General features: G+C 50.9%; 1 protein-coding gene across 1 annotated transcript in view; it reads right to left on the bottom strand.

The window, feature by feature from the left end:
• Nucleotides 1–208: 208 nt before the first annotated feature.
• The window catches only part of LOC306652292 (sialate:O-sulfotransferase 2-like), a gene marked incomplete at both ends in the record, with an annotated part of 32,080 nt that continues 18,831 nt past the window's right edge, over nucleotides 209–13,457 (bottom strand). The window contains 5 exons of the mRNA XM_079125270.1: nucleotides 209–405; nucleotides 1,843–1,904; nucleotides 5,373–5,496; nucleotides 8,414–8,687; nucleotides 11,195–11,316. Of these exons, the coding sequence (XP_078981396.1) occupies nucleotides 209–405; nucleotides 1,843–1,904; nucleotides 5,373–5,496; nucleotides 8,414–8,687; nucleotides 11,195–11,316 (779 nt within the window). The remainder of the gene's footprint in view (nucleotides 406–1,842; nucleotides 1,905–5,372; nucleotides 5,497–8,413; nucleotides 8,688–11,194; nucleotides 11,317–13,457) is intronic.

Below are 13,457 nucleotides of genomic sequence, written 5' to 3'. Positions count from 1 at the left end.
AGGATGGTTGAGCGGGGGTGGCCGGGGCTGTCGGCATCCTGGCCTGCCGCATCATCTGGGGTAGTAGTCGTCGGAGATTCCGGTGAGGTTGTGCCTCTGGAGCGCCTCGACCACTGTCTGGGATGTAGGCCGAGATGCTGCCCTGCATGTTGGCCCTTTAGGGGTCGTACTCCAGCTTGTGCAGATCGGAGCGCTTGAAGTTGCTGTCCTACTGGCTCTCCATGCACAGGAGCCGGTCCTGACGCATGGCCACGCCCAGCAGGTGGACCATGCAGCCCAGCCACAGGAGCGGGTCCTGCTGCAGGTCCTTGAAGTGCACCGCCAGCACATTCTTGCTGAACTGGAGCCAGTTCAGCGCGTGGGTGGCCCACCAGGGGGCATAGTTGGGCATGAGCTCCGGCCACTCTGCGGAGAGGAGGAGCCAGTGGTCAGGCAGGGCCTGGGGCGGAGCCGCCCTTGACCTGGCATGGAGCAGCACCACAGCTGCCCTCCAATCTCTCCCCTGCTCCACTGCCTACACCTGGCACCGCCTCCTTCGCTCCTCGCTGAGGATGGTAGCACCCCTCAGTGCTTACCACGTGCCAGGCACAGCCCTGTGTATGAATCTGTGTAACTACAGCATAGAAAGATATGGGTAACACAGGACACAGAAATATGCAATCATATAAATATAGATCATGCACATTATACTACACATATGAACATAGGAAATACGTAAATTATGTGCACTGCAAATCATATGAGATCAATACATAAATATAAAATTTGTATATTGCATATATTATATGCATATATTATTATTAATATTATTAATATATGCATATATTATTTATATATTGCATATAGTGTATATATATTATATGTATTGTTACATGCATATTTATATTATCACATTAAATATATTACTTACCCCTTATGTATAACTATAATGCATATGTAAATATATAAATTTATGTAATAATATGTGATATATGTAATATACAAATAACCATGTATTACATGTAAATAATGTATCTATAATATATAATCAAATACATGGATATATTGTCTAGAATTTATATTAACATGTCAATTATGTATTATGGGTATGTAGTTATATTTATATTTTAATAGCTATATTAATATAACTCTCAATTCCACTTAATCCTGACAACCTTATGGGGTTGTCATCATCACTTGATTGGACACTGAGGCACAGAGAGGTTAAGTAACTTGCTCAGAGTCATTCATCTAGGACATTATCGCACCTCCTTGAGGGTCAGTTTACCCATATGCCAATCAGCAGTCCAGCATAGACCTACCTCCCACAGCTGCTGTGCAGACAGATTGGCAAAGACCCAGCACAACATCTGGGGCTCAGGAGGTAGGCCCCCCAGCATCTCTGGAGACACTCAAAATGCCCCACCATGTTGGTCTGAGCCTCCCTCCAAAAGCTCAGCTGCAACCCAAGCTGTTTCTGCCACAGATGCGGGCCCTCTGTCCCCCTGCTGTGGCAAAGCTCCTAAATGACTTCACTGGAAGAAAGAACAAAAATTAAAAACAAAAATCCTCAATTAACTCAGGATTCCTGGTGATTGGTGGCTACCTGCACATCTGGTAATAAAGGATCACTAAGCCACTGGACACCCCACAACTAGTGCCAGTTCCACCGCCACCGAGGTAGTACGCCTGGCCAGTCTCTCCTCCATCGTCTTGTCCACGGGAGGAACCAGGCCCTGATGGATGGCTTCCCTCTACTTAGTTCCCCACAGAACCATTAACCACAGTCTCTGTCTCATTAAACAGATCCAGGACAACTCACCTTGTGTAATCATATCACATCGAACTTCACTTTAGACTCACTCCAGGGAGGTTGTAAAATTAACGTGGTGGAACCAAAGGGGCCTGTGGGAGCCTCAATCCAGCTATAATTGGGAGGGGGGCAAGAGTAAGGGAGGATGGGCCTGCACAACAGCTGGGTGGCCTCTGCTTTTGAGGGGCAACCCTCCTGTTGGACACCAAGCACATCCTAAAGTGGCAATTCTCAAACATTCAACTGAGCTCCAAGTACCTTGGAAAACCTGTTGAAATGCAGATTCGGTTCCAGGAAGAGGAGGCTGGGCCCTGCCTAAGTCTTGTCTGTAAATTTAATGTCTGTGCTGTTGATCTGTGGTCACACTGAGTAGGAGTGGTTTCTAAACCTGAGTTTGCAGCAGGAACTCCTGGAGGTCTAGCCAAGCTGCAGAGGGCCTGGCCCACTCCCAGAATTTCAGATTCAGTAGAGTTTGGGCCCAGCCTGAGAATTTGCGTATCTAACAAGCTCCCTGGCCATGCTGCTGCTGGTGGGGCGGGAGTGGGGAATCCATGAAAGCAAGGGTCTCAAACTCAAGTGGAGAGGGAGGGCAGAAGAGGCACCCACCTGGTGGGGCCTGGGAGCTCTGTCTGTGGGGAGGGTCTTTACTTGAAGACCTGGGATGGGCCTGTGAGGGGATATTGGGAGAAGCCCTCTTTCTAGACTGATGTGGGACCCCAGGCTCATGTGAGATTGGTGTGGCAGACTGCCACCCACCCACAGCCTCTTGGTTCGGCCTGCCTGATTCCTTCCTTAGCAGTGATTTAAAGGTCCCAGGTGTTTTCAAGGTGGCTCCCGGGAATTAGGGGCCTGGTCTGAAGCTGAGCTGGTGGGTGTGGCCAGGAGAGGGGGTGATCTGAATGCTTCCCTGGGGGGAGTGATGCCCAGTGGGCAAGACCTGCACTTGAGGTCCCTCAGTGCCTGGGGCTTTAGCCAGGTGACTTGGCCCACCTGGGTGATGGGTAGCCTGTCTCCCTTCAACTGGTTCCTGGCGGGTTTAAATAGACTGCAGATGCTCAGGGCCCATGGGCTTCCCTGCTTGGTCCCCTCCCTTCCCCTCGGAGTGAGGGAGGTCAGAGTTGCAGGAGACCCAGCTTCTCGAGCCAGTCCTGCCCCCATGTGTCCCAGTGATCTTGGCAGTCTCTAACTCTCTGGGCCTTGGTTCATCAATAGGGAACCCAGGGCTCTGGGTCCTGCCTGCCCTTTGGAAGGAACTGAGGGGCTTTGAAACAGAGAGGACCCCGCTCCACCCTGTTGATGCTCAGGGCTGCAGCTGAGCCCTGGGATTTTCCCAGGCTCCTCTGGGGCTTCTGATGTGCAGCCCAGACTGAGGACCAGGCTTTGGAGGTCTCCCAAGTCTGCTCCAGCTCTAGCAAGCAGGGTCCATGCCCCTGGGACCTGCTTACTGCCACATGCACCCCCAGCCACTGCAGTCACCCTCTGACTAGTCTCACTTCCAATTGTTACACAGTTAAATAATGCAGAGGCCTCTTTAGTCCTGGGAATAAACGAGTGCATGTCACACGGTCCTAGCTTCCCCCCACTTCCTGGGAGAAAGATTCAGGCTGGGAGAGGGACACACCAGCCCCTGAGTGAGCTGAGAACCCAGGGGCACAACTGGTCAGGCAAGGCCAAGGTTTCACATGAGGAGATCAACGCGGAGCTCTTCTCTGCGGAGGGACTGGGGCTTTGTGGTCTGGTGGCTGGACCTGGGACAGTTCACATCAGCTCCCATTCACAGAAAACCTGCTGCTGTGTGTCCATGGCTCTGGACCAGGTGGCTCGCGGCCACCAAGAGCTCAATGACATGGACTAGGGAGATAGCTCAGTTGGTAGAGTGCTTCCCTTGCAAGCACAAGACCTGGGTTCAATGCCCAGCACCACAAAAAAAAAAAAAAAAAAAAAAAAAAAAAAAAAGCTCATTGACAGGTGCCCTGATCAAGCCATTACAAATGGAAAATATCACACATAAACAACTGTGGTCCCCTGACACACCAAATCTCCCAGCTCAGAACACACTCCTCAATCAGGCCAAACCATCTGACATGAAGCCTACATAGAATGCAGTGTGGACTCACTAGTGATGCACTGAATACCAGAATGGATGCCTGGAGATGCTCTGGGACCATCATAAGTCAAACCTGCATTAAGTTGAACTGTCATGAATTGACAGCCATCTGTATCCATGATCACAGTGCGGGGCCCCTAAGAGACTGAGCTCAGGAGCAAGAGTCCTTGGATTTAGATTCCAGCTTGGCCATTTCATGGAAAAGCTCCTTTTCCTGCCTCATCTTGACTGAGATATCACTGGTATGCAAAACTCTGCATGTGATTTAATATCTGCAATTTGGCAAGTTGGGGTTTGTGTATACAGTGGTGCTACTCTCACTAAAATGAAGGTCAAAAACATTTCTCTCACCTCCTCTGTGTCTCCTTGTGTCTTTTCTCTGTGTGTGTGTGTGTGTGTGTGTGTGTGCGCACGCGTGCTTGTGCTACGAACATTCCACCTGCGATGTGCCCTCCTGACAAAACTTAAGGACAGAACACCTTCTTGTTGGTTACAGGCACCTGTTGCACAGAAGCTCTCGGGAACCTAATCATCAGGCACAACAGTGACTTTGAACTCCCTGAACAGTGGCTCCCTATTCCCTGTCTTACTGGAAAAGCTCCTTGACTTCTCTGAACTTGGGTTATCTCAGCTATAAAATGGGGAGAATTATGTAGGAGTTTAGGAAGTTAACCCTTATCAATAAGGCTCAGTAGTGGTGACCATGGTGACAGAGGTCATCAGGTCAGCACTATGGGACTTTAAGACCCAGAGGTGTTAGAGACACACAGATGGCAGAAGTTGGGTCTGACTTCCAAGCTCTGGCCACCAGCCTGGGCTGCTCTCTGTGCTGAGATGCTTATCCACACACAGCTCTCTGATAGATAATCTTGGGGGTCAACCCTGTTGCTTCCCAGCTGTGTGACCTGAGGACAGTCATTTAACCTCTCTGAGTCTCCCAACCCAGGATGGTTAGGAGGATTCATGAAATGATGCTCTGAACCTGGGCTCTTAAGAGCTCCTGGCCTGGGGCAGGATTCGTGTCTCTGGATTCCCAGGATAGGGCTCTTCAACTTGCCTTGATGTCAAATGACTTCCAGAGGCTCTCCTGCCCTGTGGTCTTCTCACCCCTTCTGCAGAGGCCCAGTCTAAGTTCATGTAGCTCAGAAGAGTTCTAAAAATCAGTGCTGGGACTTGAGTCCTGGGGGTCTTGCAGCCAGGTAACAGCCGGGGTCCAGCGGCTGATGCTTGTGGGTGTGGTGGTCAGTGGGCCCTGGAGAAGCTCCACCCTGTGCAGGGACTGCAACATGACCCCTCAGGAGCGACTTCCTGGAATCCATGCACGGGAGGCCCCACCAGGCCCTGCACCCTCGCCCTGACCCCTGCACCTGGGCCCTCTGCTCTGCTCCCAGGTCATACCTTTGCCCTTTCAGTGCGTGAGGGTTGAAAGGCCAATGTGACCTCCGTACTTGCAGTTGAACTTGCCATCAGGGCCTCGTAGGGATTGCAGAGAGCAGGAAGTTGACGTCAAAGGCCTCGATCTCCTTCCGGCCACTCTCCTGCGTCTTGACACAGATGGTCCTCCCGCTGAGCCAGTGTTCCCACTCGCCCTTGAAGCCTTGGCGGCAACCAGAGATTAGGGAACAGGGAAGGTGAGCCAGGGCCAGGAGTCCACCCCCCCACTTCTGACACCCCTCCCCATCTGCCCACTCCCTTGCTCAGCCATCCCCGCCTGTAATCGTTGAGCACCTACTATGTGCCAGGCTCTGCGCTCACAGCTGGGGATAAACCGATAATTTGCAAAAATACCTCGGAGCTTAGTTTTTGAGGATCACGTTATTCAGGCAGTGATATGAGCATAAACTCACAGCACAGTTAGTTCCACAAAGGAGGAGCATTAACACCCAGGTGCTAGGACAGGGACCTGGGAGGGCACTGACCAGCAGGGCCTGCTCAACCCCTACTCTGAGGTTGGGTGTTGTGGCCCTGTGACTTTTTGGCCAGTGGAACCAGGACAGAGTGAATCTCCACCCAAGTCTCAAGATGCACCACACACTCCTGGTCAGGCTTCTGTGCTCCTCTGTTCTGTGCATGAGGGTAGAGGAGGCATTGCTCACAGATGGTGTGGCACACATAGGAGATAAGGCCTCAACCTGCGGCCTGGACCTGTCCATCCAGACAAAATCAGACCCAGTCAAGTGGCATCTGAAAATGCCTCCTGGGGAAGAAATGCTTAAGCTGAGAATTGAAGGAGGAAGAGGAATTTACTAGTTCGAGAGAGGAGGGTCAGAGGGAACAATGGCAGGTGCAAAAGTCCTGTGGTGGGTGGGAAGAAACATGGGTCCCCACAGAGAATGCCAGGAAGCAGAGAGAACCAAAGGGAAACTGGAGAGGGTGTAGGGACAGCAATGAAGAGATCAGTGCTAGGCCATCCCTTAAAAGTATTTAAGCAGAAGGAAGGAGGAACAGAACAAGACCCAGGGGCAACTGATGGGCTGAAGGGTCTTCCTGCCTCATCAGGCTGTGGGGTGTATGTTCTTCTCCCTCTGCTCATTCACAAATGTTCTCAATGATTTGTGCTGTGGCTTTTAAGGTGGATAAAGGTGAACGTGGTCATGGACCCGGTCCTATTCCTGGAGACAGAATGGTTTGGCCACCGTCACAGGGCCATGGGGCAGAAAAGCCAGGAATGGAATATGCTTTCCTGAATGAGGTTCCATCCTGGGACTCACCCACCATGCTGCAGGGAGCAAACCAGCCTTGCCGATTAGTCCTGGCCAGGACCATGATAAACTATGACCCATAGCTCCAGCCTCTGGGGCTGATGGGAAGCAGTGTCATGTGAGGAGTCACCTTCTGGATGCAAAGAGGGACAAGTGTGAGGATATGCGAGGGGGTCGGGGATGCAGACCTTTCTGCACAGGCAGATTCATGTCATGCACTGCATTGGTGGGACTCTGCCTGACAGGGACCTTGGTTCCTTTGTGATTTCCTTTTCACAGAGCTCTGTTTTGTGATGAGCTCAGCGATGGAAAGGCAGCCAGGTAGGGGCTACACAGGAGCCCACGCAGACTCTGAGGGGAAAAACAGCTCATTGGGAATGTGGCCAGATGGTCCAGGGATGCCCAGCCACACCCATGCACCTGGGACCTAAGGCATGTTTCTTTGTTCATGATGGGGTCAACCTCAGGCAGTATTTCTGGAGATTGAAAAGCAAACATAAATGAGAAAAATGACTCACTGGGAGAAAGCTCCAGATTCCAGACTCTGGTGGCCTTAGAAGTGATTCTAGAGGAAGCCCCAGAAGTGTTGTGGGGTGGGGGGATTCCACCGAGCAGAACATCTGCCAGATGGAGAAGCGCCTAGAAAGGAGGTGCTGAGAAGCCAGGCATGTGCTTTCCTGAGCACAGCATGTGGTGGGTGGCCCTGTGGTCCTCCATTGTCTCAGTTCAGGAATGTGAACACTTGGGTCCTCTTAAAGTGTCCATGGGAGTTCTGTATTCTATTTTGGCAACTTTTACATATTTGGAAATTGTATCAAAATTTTAAAAATGAAGATGTAAATCAATATCACTCCTCTGATCAAGATCTGACCCAACATACGGCCATACATACTTGTATGTAAATGAACCAGAAAGACCACAAGTGCCTATCCATCCATCGATGGTGAACAACGGACACATTCAGCATTGCAGATGTGGATGCAGGTCACAGCAGCTGAAGGGGCAGAACAGGGCCAGGAAGCAGAGTCGCAGGCACTCAGGACTGAGGGTGGGAAGGACTGGCTGTGAGGAACCCAAGGAGGCAGCTTTGGGTGATGGATGCTGTGCATCTTCACTGCGATTGTCTCATGACTATCCACGATTGCCCCGGGTCATCCCATGGAACCCTGAGAGGGGTGACTTGGTGTGTGTGAATTGTAACCCAACTGTAAACTCTCCCCATTTCACTAGAACATACTGATTCCTTCAGAAGCCCACACTTGCCTCTCCAGCCCACACCTTCTCATTCCCCACACCCAGCAACCCTGACTTTCTAGGTCCTCTGACCTCGTGATCTGGCCACTTAAAGAAGGGCCCACAGCTTAGGATCAGGTCACAGAATTCTTTCTGTTCTCAAACAGCCACAGTGCCACAAGAACCTGCAATAGCCATCGGAGGTGCCAGCGTGTCCATGAGCAGCCTCCTTTTTCTAGTGAGTCACTGTGTCCATATTTAACCCAAGTGCGCCACCTGAGCTGGGTGACTGGGTTAAGAAAGTCACTCAGCAGAGTCCAGCTCTGAATGCCTGGCCTCTTTCTACTGTCTTGATGCTTCTATGCTCAGAGGAGAGCCACCAAAGATCCTTGGTGATGAGGGACAGAGGTAGGGCCCTAGGAGGGACAGAGGTGGGGTCTTTAGAACCTCCTGCTTGGGCATTCCTCTATCCCCTATGCAGGAACCCCAGGCTTGCCAAGTCCACCAGCCTTGCCCCCTGTTCCTTCCCCTGCCTCCTTCCCCTCCCTCTGCCCCCTTCCCCCTGCCCCTGCCCCTGACCCCTGCCCTGTGGCCTGCATGGTCTCTCCAGCTGCAGCTCCTCTGGAGGGAATGGCCAGGAGCACAGGCATCGCACAGGCTCTGAGCGTGCGGGCTCTACTTGGACCTGCGTCTGGTTCACAACAAAGTGTCTAGGAGTCCTGCAGCTCTCCATCTCCTTGGCGCTGCACTTCTGCATGCACAGCTGCTCCTCCTCCCTCTCATGGAAAGGGAACCGCGTGGTGGGGAAGCCGCAGTGGCAGGCGGTGCCTGCGAGGGCAGCCAGCAAGTACTCCTGGGGATGGTGGGGAGGAGGAGCAGGTGCATCACCGAGCCTGGGATGTCCTGACTCTGAACCTGGGGCAGATCTGCACCCCTCCACCTGGGCCCAGGGCCTCTCTGGGCTCCAGGGTTCCCGGGCCACACGTGCAAGTGATCCCTGTGATCCTGCCCATCTGGGTACCTTGGATTGTTATTTGATTCCTTTCATCAACTCAAGGTTTGAAACTTAAAATTTGAAGGGAGCTTGATCACTCCTATAGGAAGTACTCACGGAGAAGTCGCACATATTTCCAAAAACTAAATACAATCACTCAGTCCTATAGAAACAGCAAGGTACTGCCAGACTCTGTGCCCAGTGTTCCTGGTCCGCAGATTCAGCCAATCTGGATTGAGAATATTCAGGGAAAAATTGCACATATATTGATAATGTGCACACAGATTTTTTCTTTGTCTTTATTCCTTAGAGTATAGAAATTATTTATATACCTTGGCACTGTGTTAGGATTGTAAGTTATCAAGAGGTGAAGATTTTGTTTTGTTTTGTTTTGTTTTTTGGTACTAGGGATTGAACCCAGGGATGCTTAACCACTGAGCACATCCCCAGCTCTTTTTTTTTTTTTTTTTACTTTTTATCTTGACACAGAGCCTTGCTAAGTTGTTTAGATCCTCACTAAGTGACTGAGGTTGGCCTCCAACTTGCAATCCTCCTGCCTCAGCCTCCCTCGCTGCTGGGATGACAGGCATGCACCATTGCGCCCAGCTAGAAATGAGTTAATGCATATGGCAAGATGTGTGAAGCTCTCTGCAGAAACTCCACCGTTTTACATAAGGAACTCCAGCCTCTGAGGATGCAGGCATCTACAGGACACCTGGGGCCCCTGTCCTGTGGATACTGAGGAATGACTATAATTAAATGGTACCTAGACACTCTCACCTGCCAAGACTCTGAACCTGGGGTCAGCTGCATTTTTCCTGCAAAAGAGAGATCAGTTGAGGGACGTATTAAAGACACTTCGGCATTGAGACGAAGTCTTCTCTTGGAGGACTTGAAAGAACTGGAAAAGAAATGTCTCTGTCAGGCAGCACGCCACAGTTAGTGCCCCTCCATCTGATGGTGACACGCAGCCCACGTTTGGGGGACAGCTGTGGGAGTTGGTTCTTCTCATCCAGAAGGAAGCCTGACCTTGTGTGCTCTGCCCTGCGTGGACAGAGCTGCCCCTGATTGCTTTATTTGTCCCTGTCCAACCTGCTTCTGGACCAGACCTGTAGCCCTGCCTTGTCCTGGGTTGCCCCAAATCCAGGAATAATCTGGTTTCAGACCCAAGTCACACCCAGAGAGCTGCGTCACCAGGTGTGGCTTCTCTCTGCCAGATGTCAAATGGTACTGGTAGTCCCTGGCTGGAGAGTGGAGACAGAGACACTGACATGCAGGGGGTCCCCTCGGTCACCCTAAATCTCAGACTCTCCACCTCGGGCATGGGCAGCTCTATCTCCCTGCCCCCTAATGTCCTCAGTGGCACCCCTGGGGCCCCTGTGGAGAGCTGAGGAAACAGGAAGGGGGAGGTTCGCAGGGGGGCTTCCTATCCACCCATCTCCAGCACTTCCTTCCAGTCACTGGGAAGGCTGATGGGCCAATGTGACCTCGCCACATTGGTCTGCCACCTGTAGGGCCCAGGGAAGCTGAGGAGCTAGGCCTATGCGTTTGGAGTGGCCCCCAGCATCCACCCCAGCTGCCCTGCTCACATGTGCCGTGAGCCTGAGGGGGGCCTTCGCCAGCCGAGTCTTGGTTTTCTCTTCTGGGAAATGGGAGTGAGTACTCCAAACCTACAGCTTGGGTGGGAAGTGAACTGCAGGCCCCACGAAGGCCACAGGGAGGACAGGACACTCTGAGCTGCAGACTGTGGGCCTTCAGGAGAGATGCTCCTGGATCAGGAGCCCAAGAAGCGAGGAGTCAGGATGGCAAGGCTGGGCAGCCAGGAGTTGGGTGTTCTGAGCCCAGGAGAGGCCGCATAATGGACTCCACAGGCTCCTCAGGTGCCAGCTCTGCATCCAGCTCTGTGCTGGGACCAGGGGGACCTGGGAAGTTCAAGGTCCAGCTTCCTCCCTGATCTGGCCACTGTCTGGCTGGGAAGGGAGGGTTCCCAGGATCTTTGGCCAAGAAAGGGATCCGTGGGCACCACTGTCATGTGCCCAGGGTTCTGGACATCTCCAGCTGCCTCTGTGTGTACACCTGCGGTGATGGGGACTGTCCCTGATGGGTTGTCCTCGTCCTGGCCTGTAAACCTCCTGCTCACGCTCCTAAGCCCCGTTCGAATGTCACCACCTTCCTGAGCCTTCCCTCAGAGGGAGGGAAACCCACCCCTTCAGGTCCCCATCAAACGACCACAGCCCCTCCCACAGTCTGTGACCTCGCCCATCCCACCTGGGCCGCTGCTTCACAGCCCTGTGTCAGTTCCCGCAGCTCTGCTGCACGCTCTCTCCCCACCCTCAGTGCTGTGTGCGGGAGGGACCCTGCCTCACCTTCTCTGTGCAGAGATCCACACGCTTGTCCACAGGCATGTTGGGCAGGGCAGCTGTCACAAGCAAGGCCAGGGAGAGGTTCTCACATCTGTGGAAGCATCCTCGGAATACCGCGATTCCAGCTGAAGAACAGGAAGGAAAAAGCAGAGTCATATTGAGAAGGAGTCAGATCTCCTTGGGGGAAACACCTTCTAGAGGAAGCTCTTGGAAGTGGAGGCCCAGAGAGGTCAAGAGTCTTGCCCAAGATCACACAGCAAGTCAAAACAGAGACAGAAAGAGCAATTGTGGGTTTTTTTTTTTTTTTTTTTTTTTTTTTTTTTTTTCTTGAACAAGCTTGTTCAGAGTCAATGTGCTCTATAACCGAGGGAGTGTTCTTCTTGGGGCTTGCATCTTTGCCAACAATCCAGGTCCCAAGATGAATTTCCTCCTGGGTCACTTTATCCTCTTCCCTTCGGCAGCATTGTGACATGCCACTTCCTGGTTTATGGCTGCAAAGCCCCATTTGGGGAAGCCGTATGGTCCATGGAGGATTCTCCTGATCCCATCACGATCCTGCAGCGTGGGCAGTGTGGAAGCCACTGCTATCTCCCCCAGAGAAGTAGCCTCCTAGAAAACATTCAGAGCCGTCATCCTTGCCCAGGTTCCCTGGATGCAGCACCTAACATAGTGTTTCATTGAAGCTGTGCTCTCAGCTTGGGGCCGCCCCGCCAGACCCACAGGAAGCTCCGGAGGGAGACCTGCCCCCAGAGTTGTCCCACCTTCAGGAAAAGCAGGCTGGCCTTGGCTTCGTGTGCTGCTTCCCTCATGGGACCTTCCCCTGGCTGTGGGCTGACTGCTTGGGGAAGGGGGCCCCTTCACAGCCCCTGGGGGTCCAGTGGCTACTTTCCATAGCAGGGGGCAAGTGAGAGCTTCATCCCCAGCAGTCACAGTACTTAGGGGGACCTGGGTTTGTGCAGCTGGAGACTGTGAGGGTGTTCCCTGAGCTGTGCACAGAGACATCAGTAAAGTTGCTCATTTTCTAAATGAACAAGTGAAAGATGGGAAACAACAGAGGTGTGCAACAGTGAGGGATTAGACAAATAGATTAGGTAAGGACACCAACAGTGGAATTCTATGCCTTCATTGAAAGTAATGATATTGAGCTTTTTATTAAATTAAAAAATTTTTTTTTAGTTGTGGATGGGCCTTTATTTATTTATTTATTTATTTATTTATTTATTTATTTATTTACATGTGCTGAGGATGGAACCCCGGGCCTCATACATGCTAGGCAAGTGCTCTACCACTGAGTCACAACCTCAATCCCTGTTAAAGGTTATTGTTATCAGATGAAGATGTGTTTGATATACAACATTAAATAAAAACCAAGAATATAAATTTTCACCTAAAGTTTCAATTTTGTAAAGAAAAACAAAAGCCTATCAATAGAAATCTCATGATGATGTTTCTGGCAAGTAGGTCTGATGGGTGACTTTTCTATGTTGATTTGGCTAGCCCAAGGTGCCCAGTTGTTTGGTCCAAGTCTAGATGTTGCCATGAATATTTGTGTATATGTGAAGATATGTATATATGTGAAGACATTGTGTATATGTGTATTGTGTAATTGTGTATCTACAACTATTTGGTAAAGGAAATTACCCTTGATGATATAGGTGGACATTGTCTAATCAGTTGAAGGCCTTAAGGAGAGAAGCTGAAGTTTCCTAGGGAGGAATGCACCCCTGCCTGTGTTTCCATGCTTCTGGTCTGGCCTACCAACTCAGACTTGCCAGCTCCTACAATATGTAAACCAACTCCTTAAAAATAAATCTCTTAATATGCACACATATCCACACAGCCTGTCGGTTCTATTTCAGAGAACTCAGATCCCATAGGATTAGAGGTAAATTTTCTTTCTATCTTTTGGCTCAACCCTTTCTAACTCTTTCTATGAGGAATATATATATACATTTATGAAATAAAGACAAATAAAAATAAGAAGTGACTCCTGTCAAATTTATATCATGCACATTTAAAATTAGGCTCAGTTGCTTCTCAGATCTTGAGTTGAACTTACCTTCCCAGAGCAGCTGCCACCTAAAACAAAGGACACTGTTGACATTGTGTGGATCTCGATCACAAGCACAAGAATAGGTGCCAATCATTAAGTTCCTATTATGTGCTGTTCACTCTGATGAGCACATTTTATTTTTGATACCCAGGGGCACTTAACCACTGAGCCACATCTCCAGTCCCCCCTTTTTAATGGGAAACAGGGTCTCAC

Source organism: Sciurus vulgaris (assembly GCF_902686455.1).
Source record: "Sciurus vulgaris genome assembly, contig: HiC_scaffold_174_arrow_ctg1, whole genome shotgun sequence".
Lineage (NCBI taxonomy): Eukaryota > Metazoa > Chordata > Mammalia > Rodentia > Sciuridae > Sciurus > Sciurus vulgaris.
Note: the sequence above shows the minus strand (reverse complement) of the source record. Positions and strands in the feature narration are given on the sequence as shown.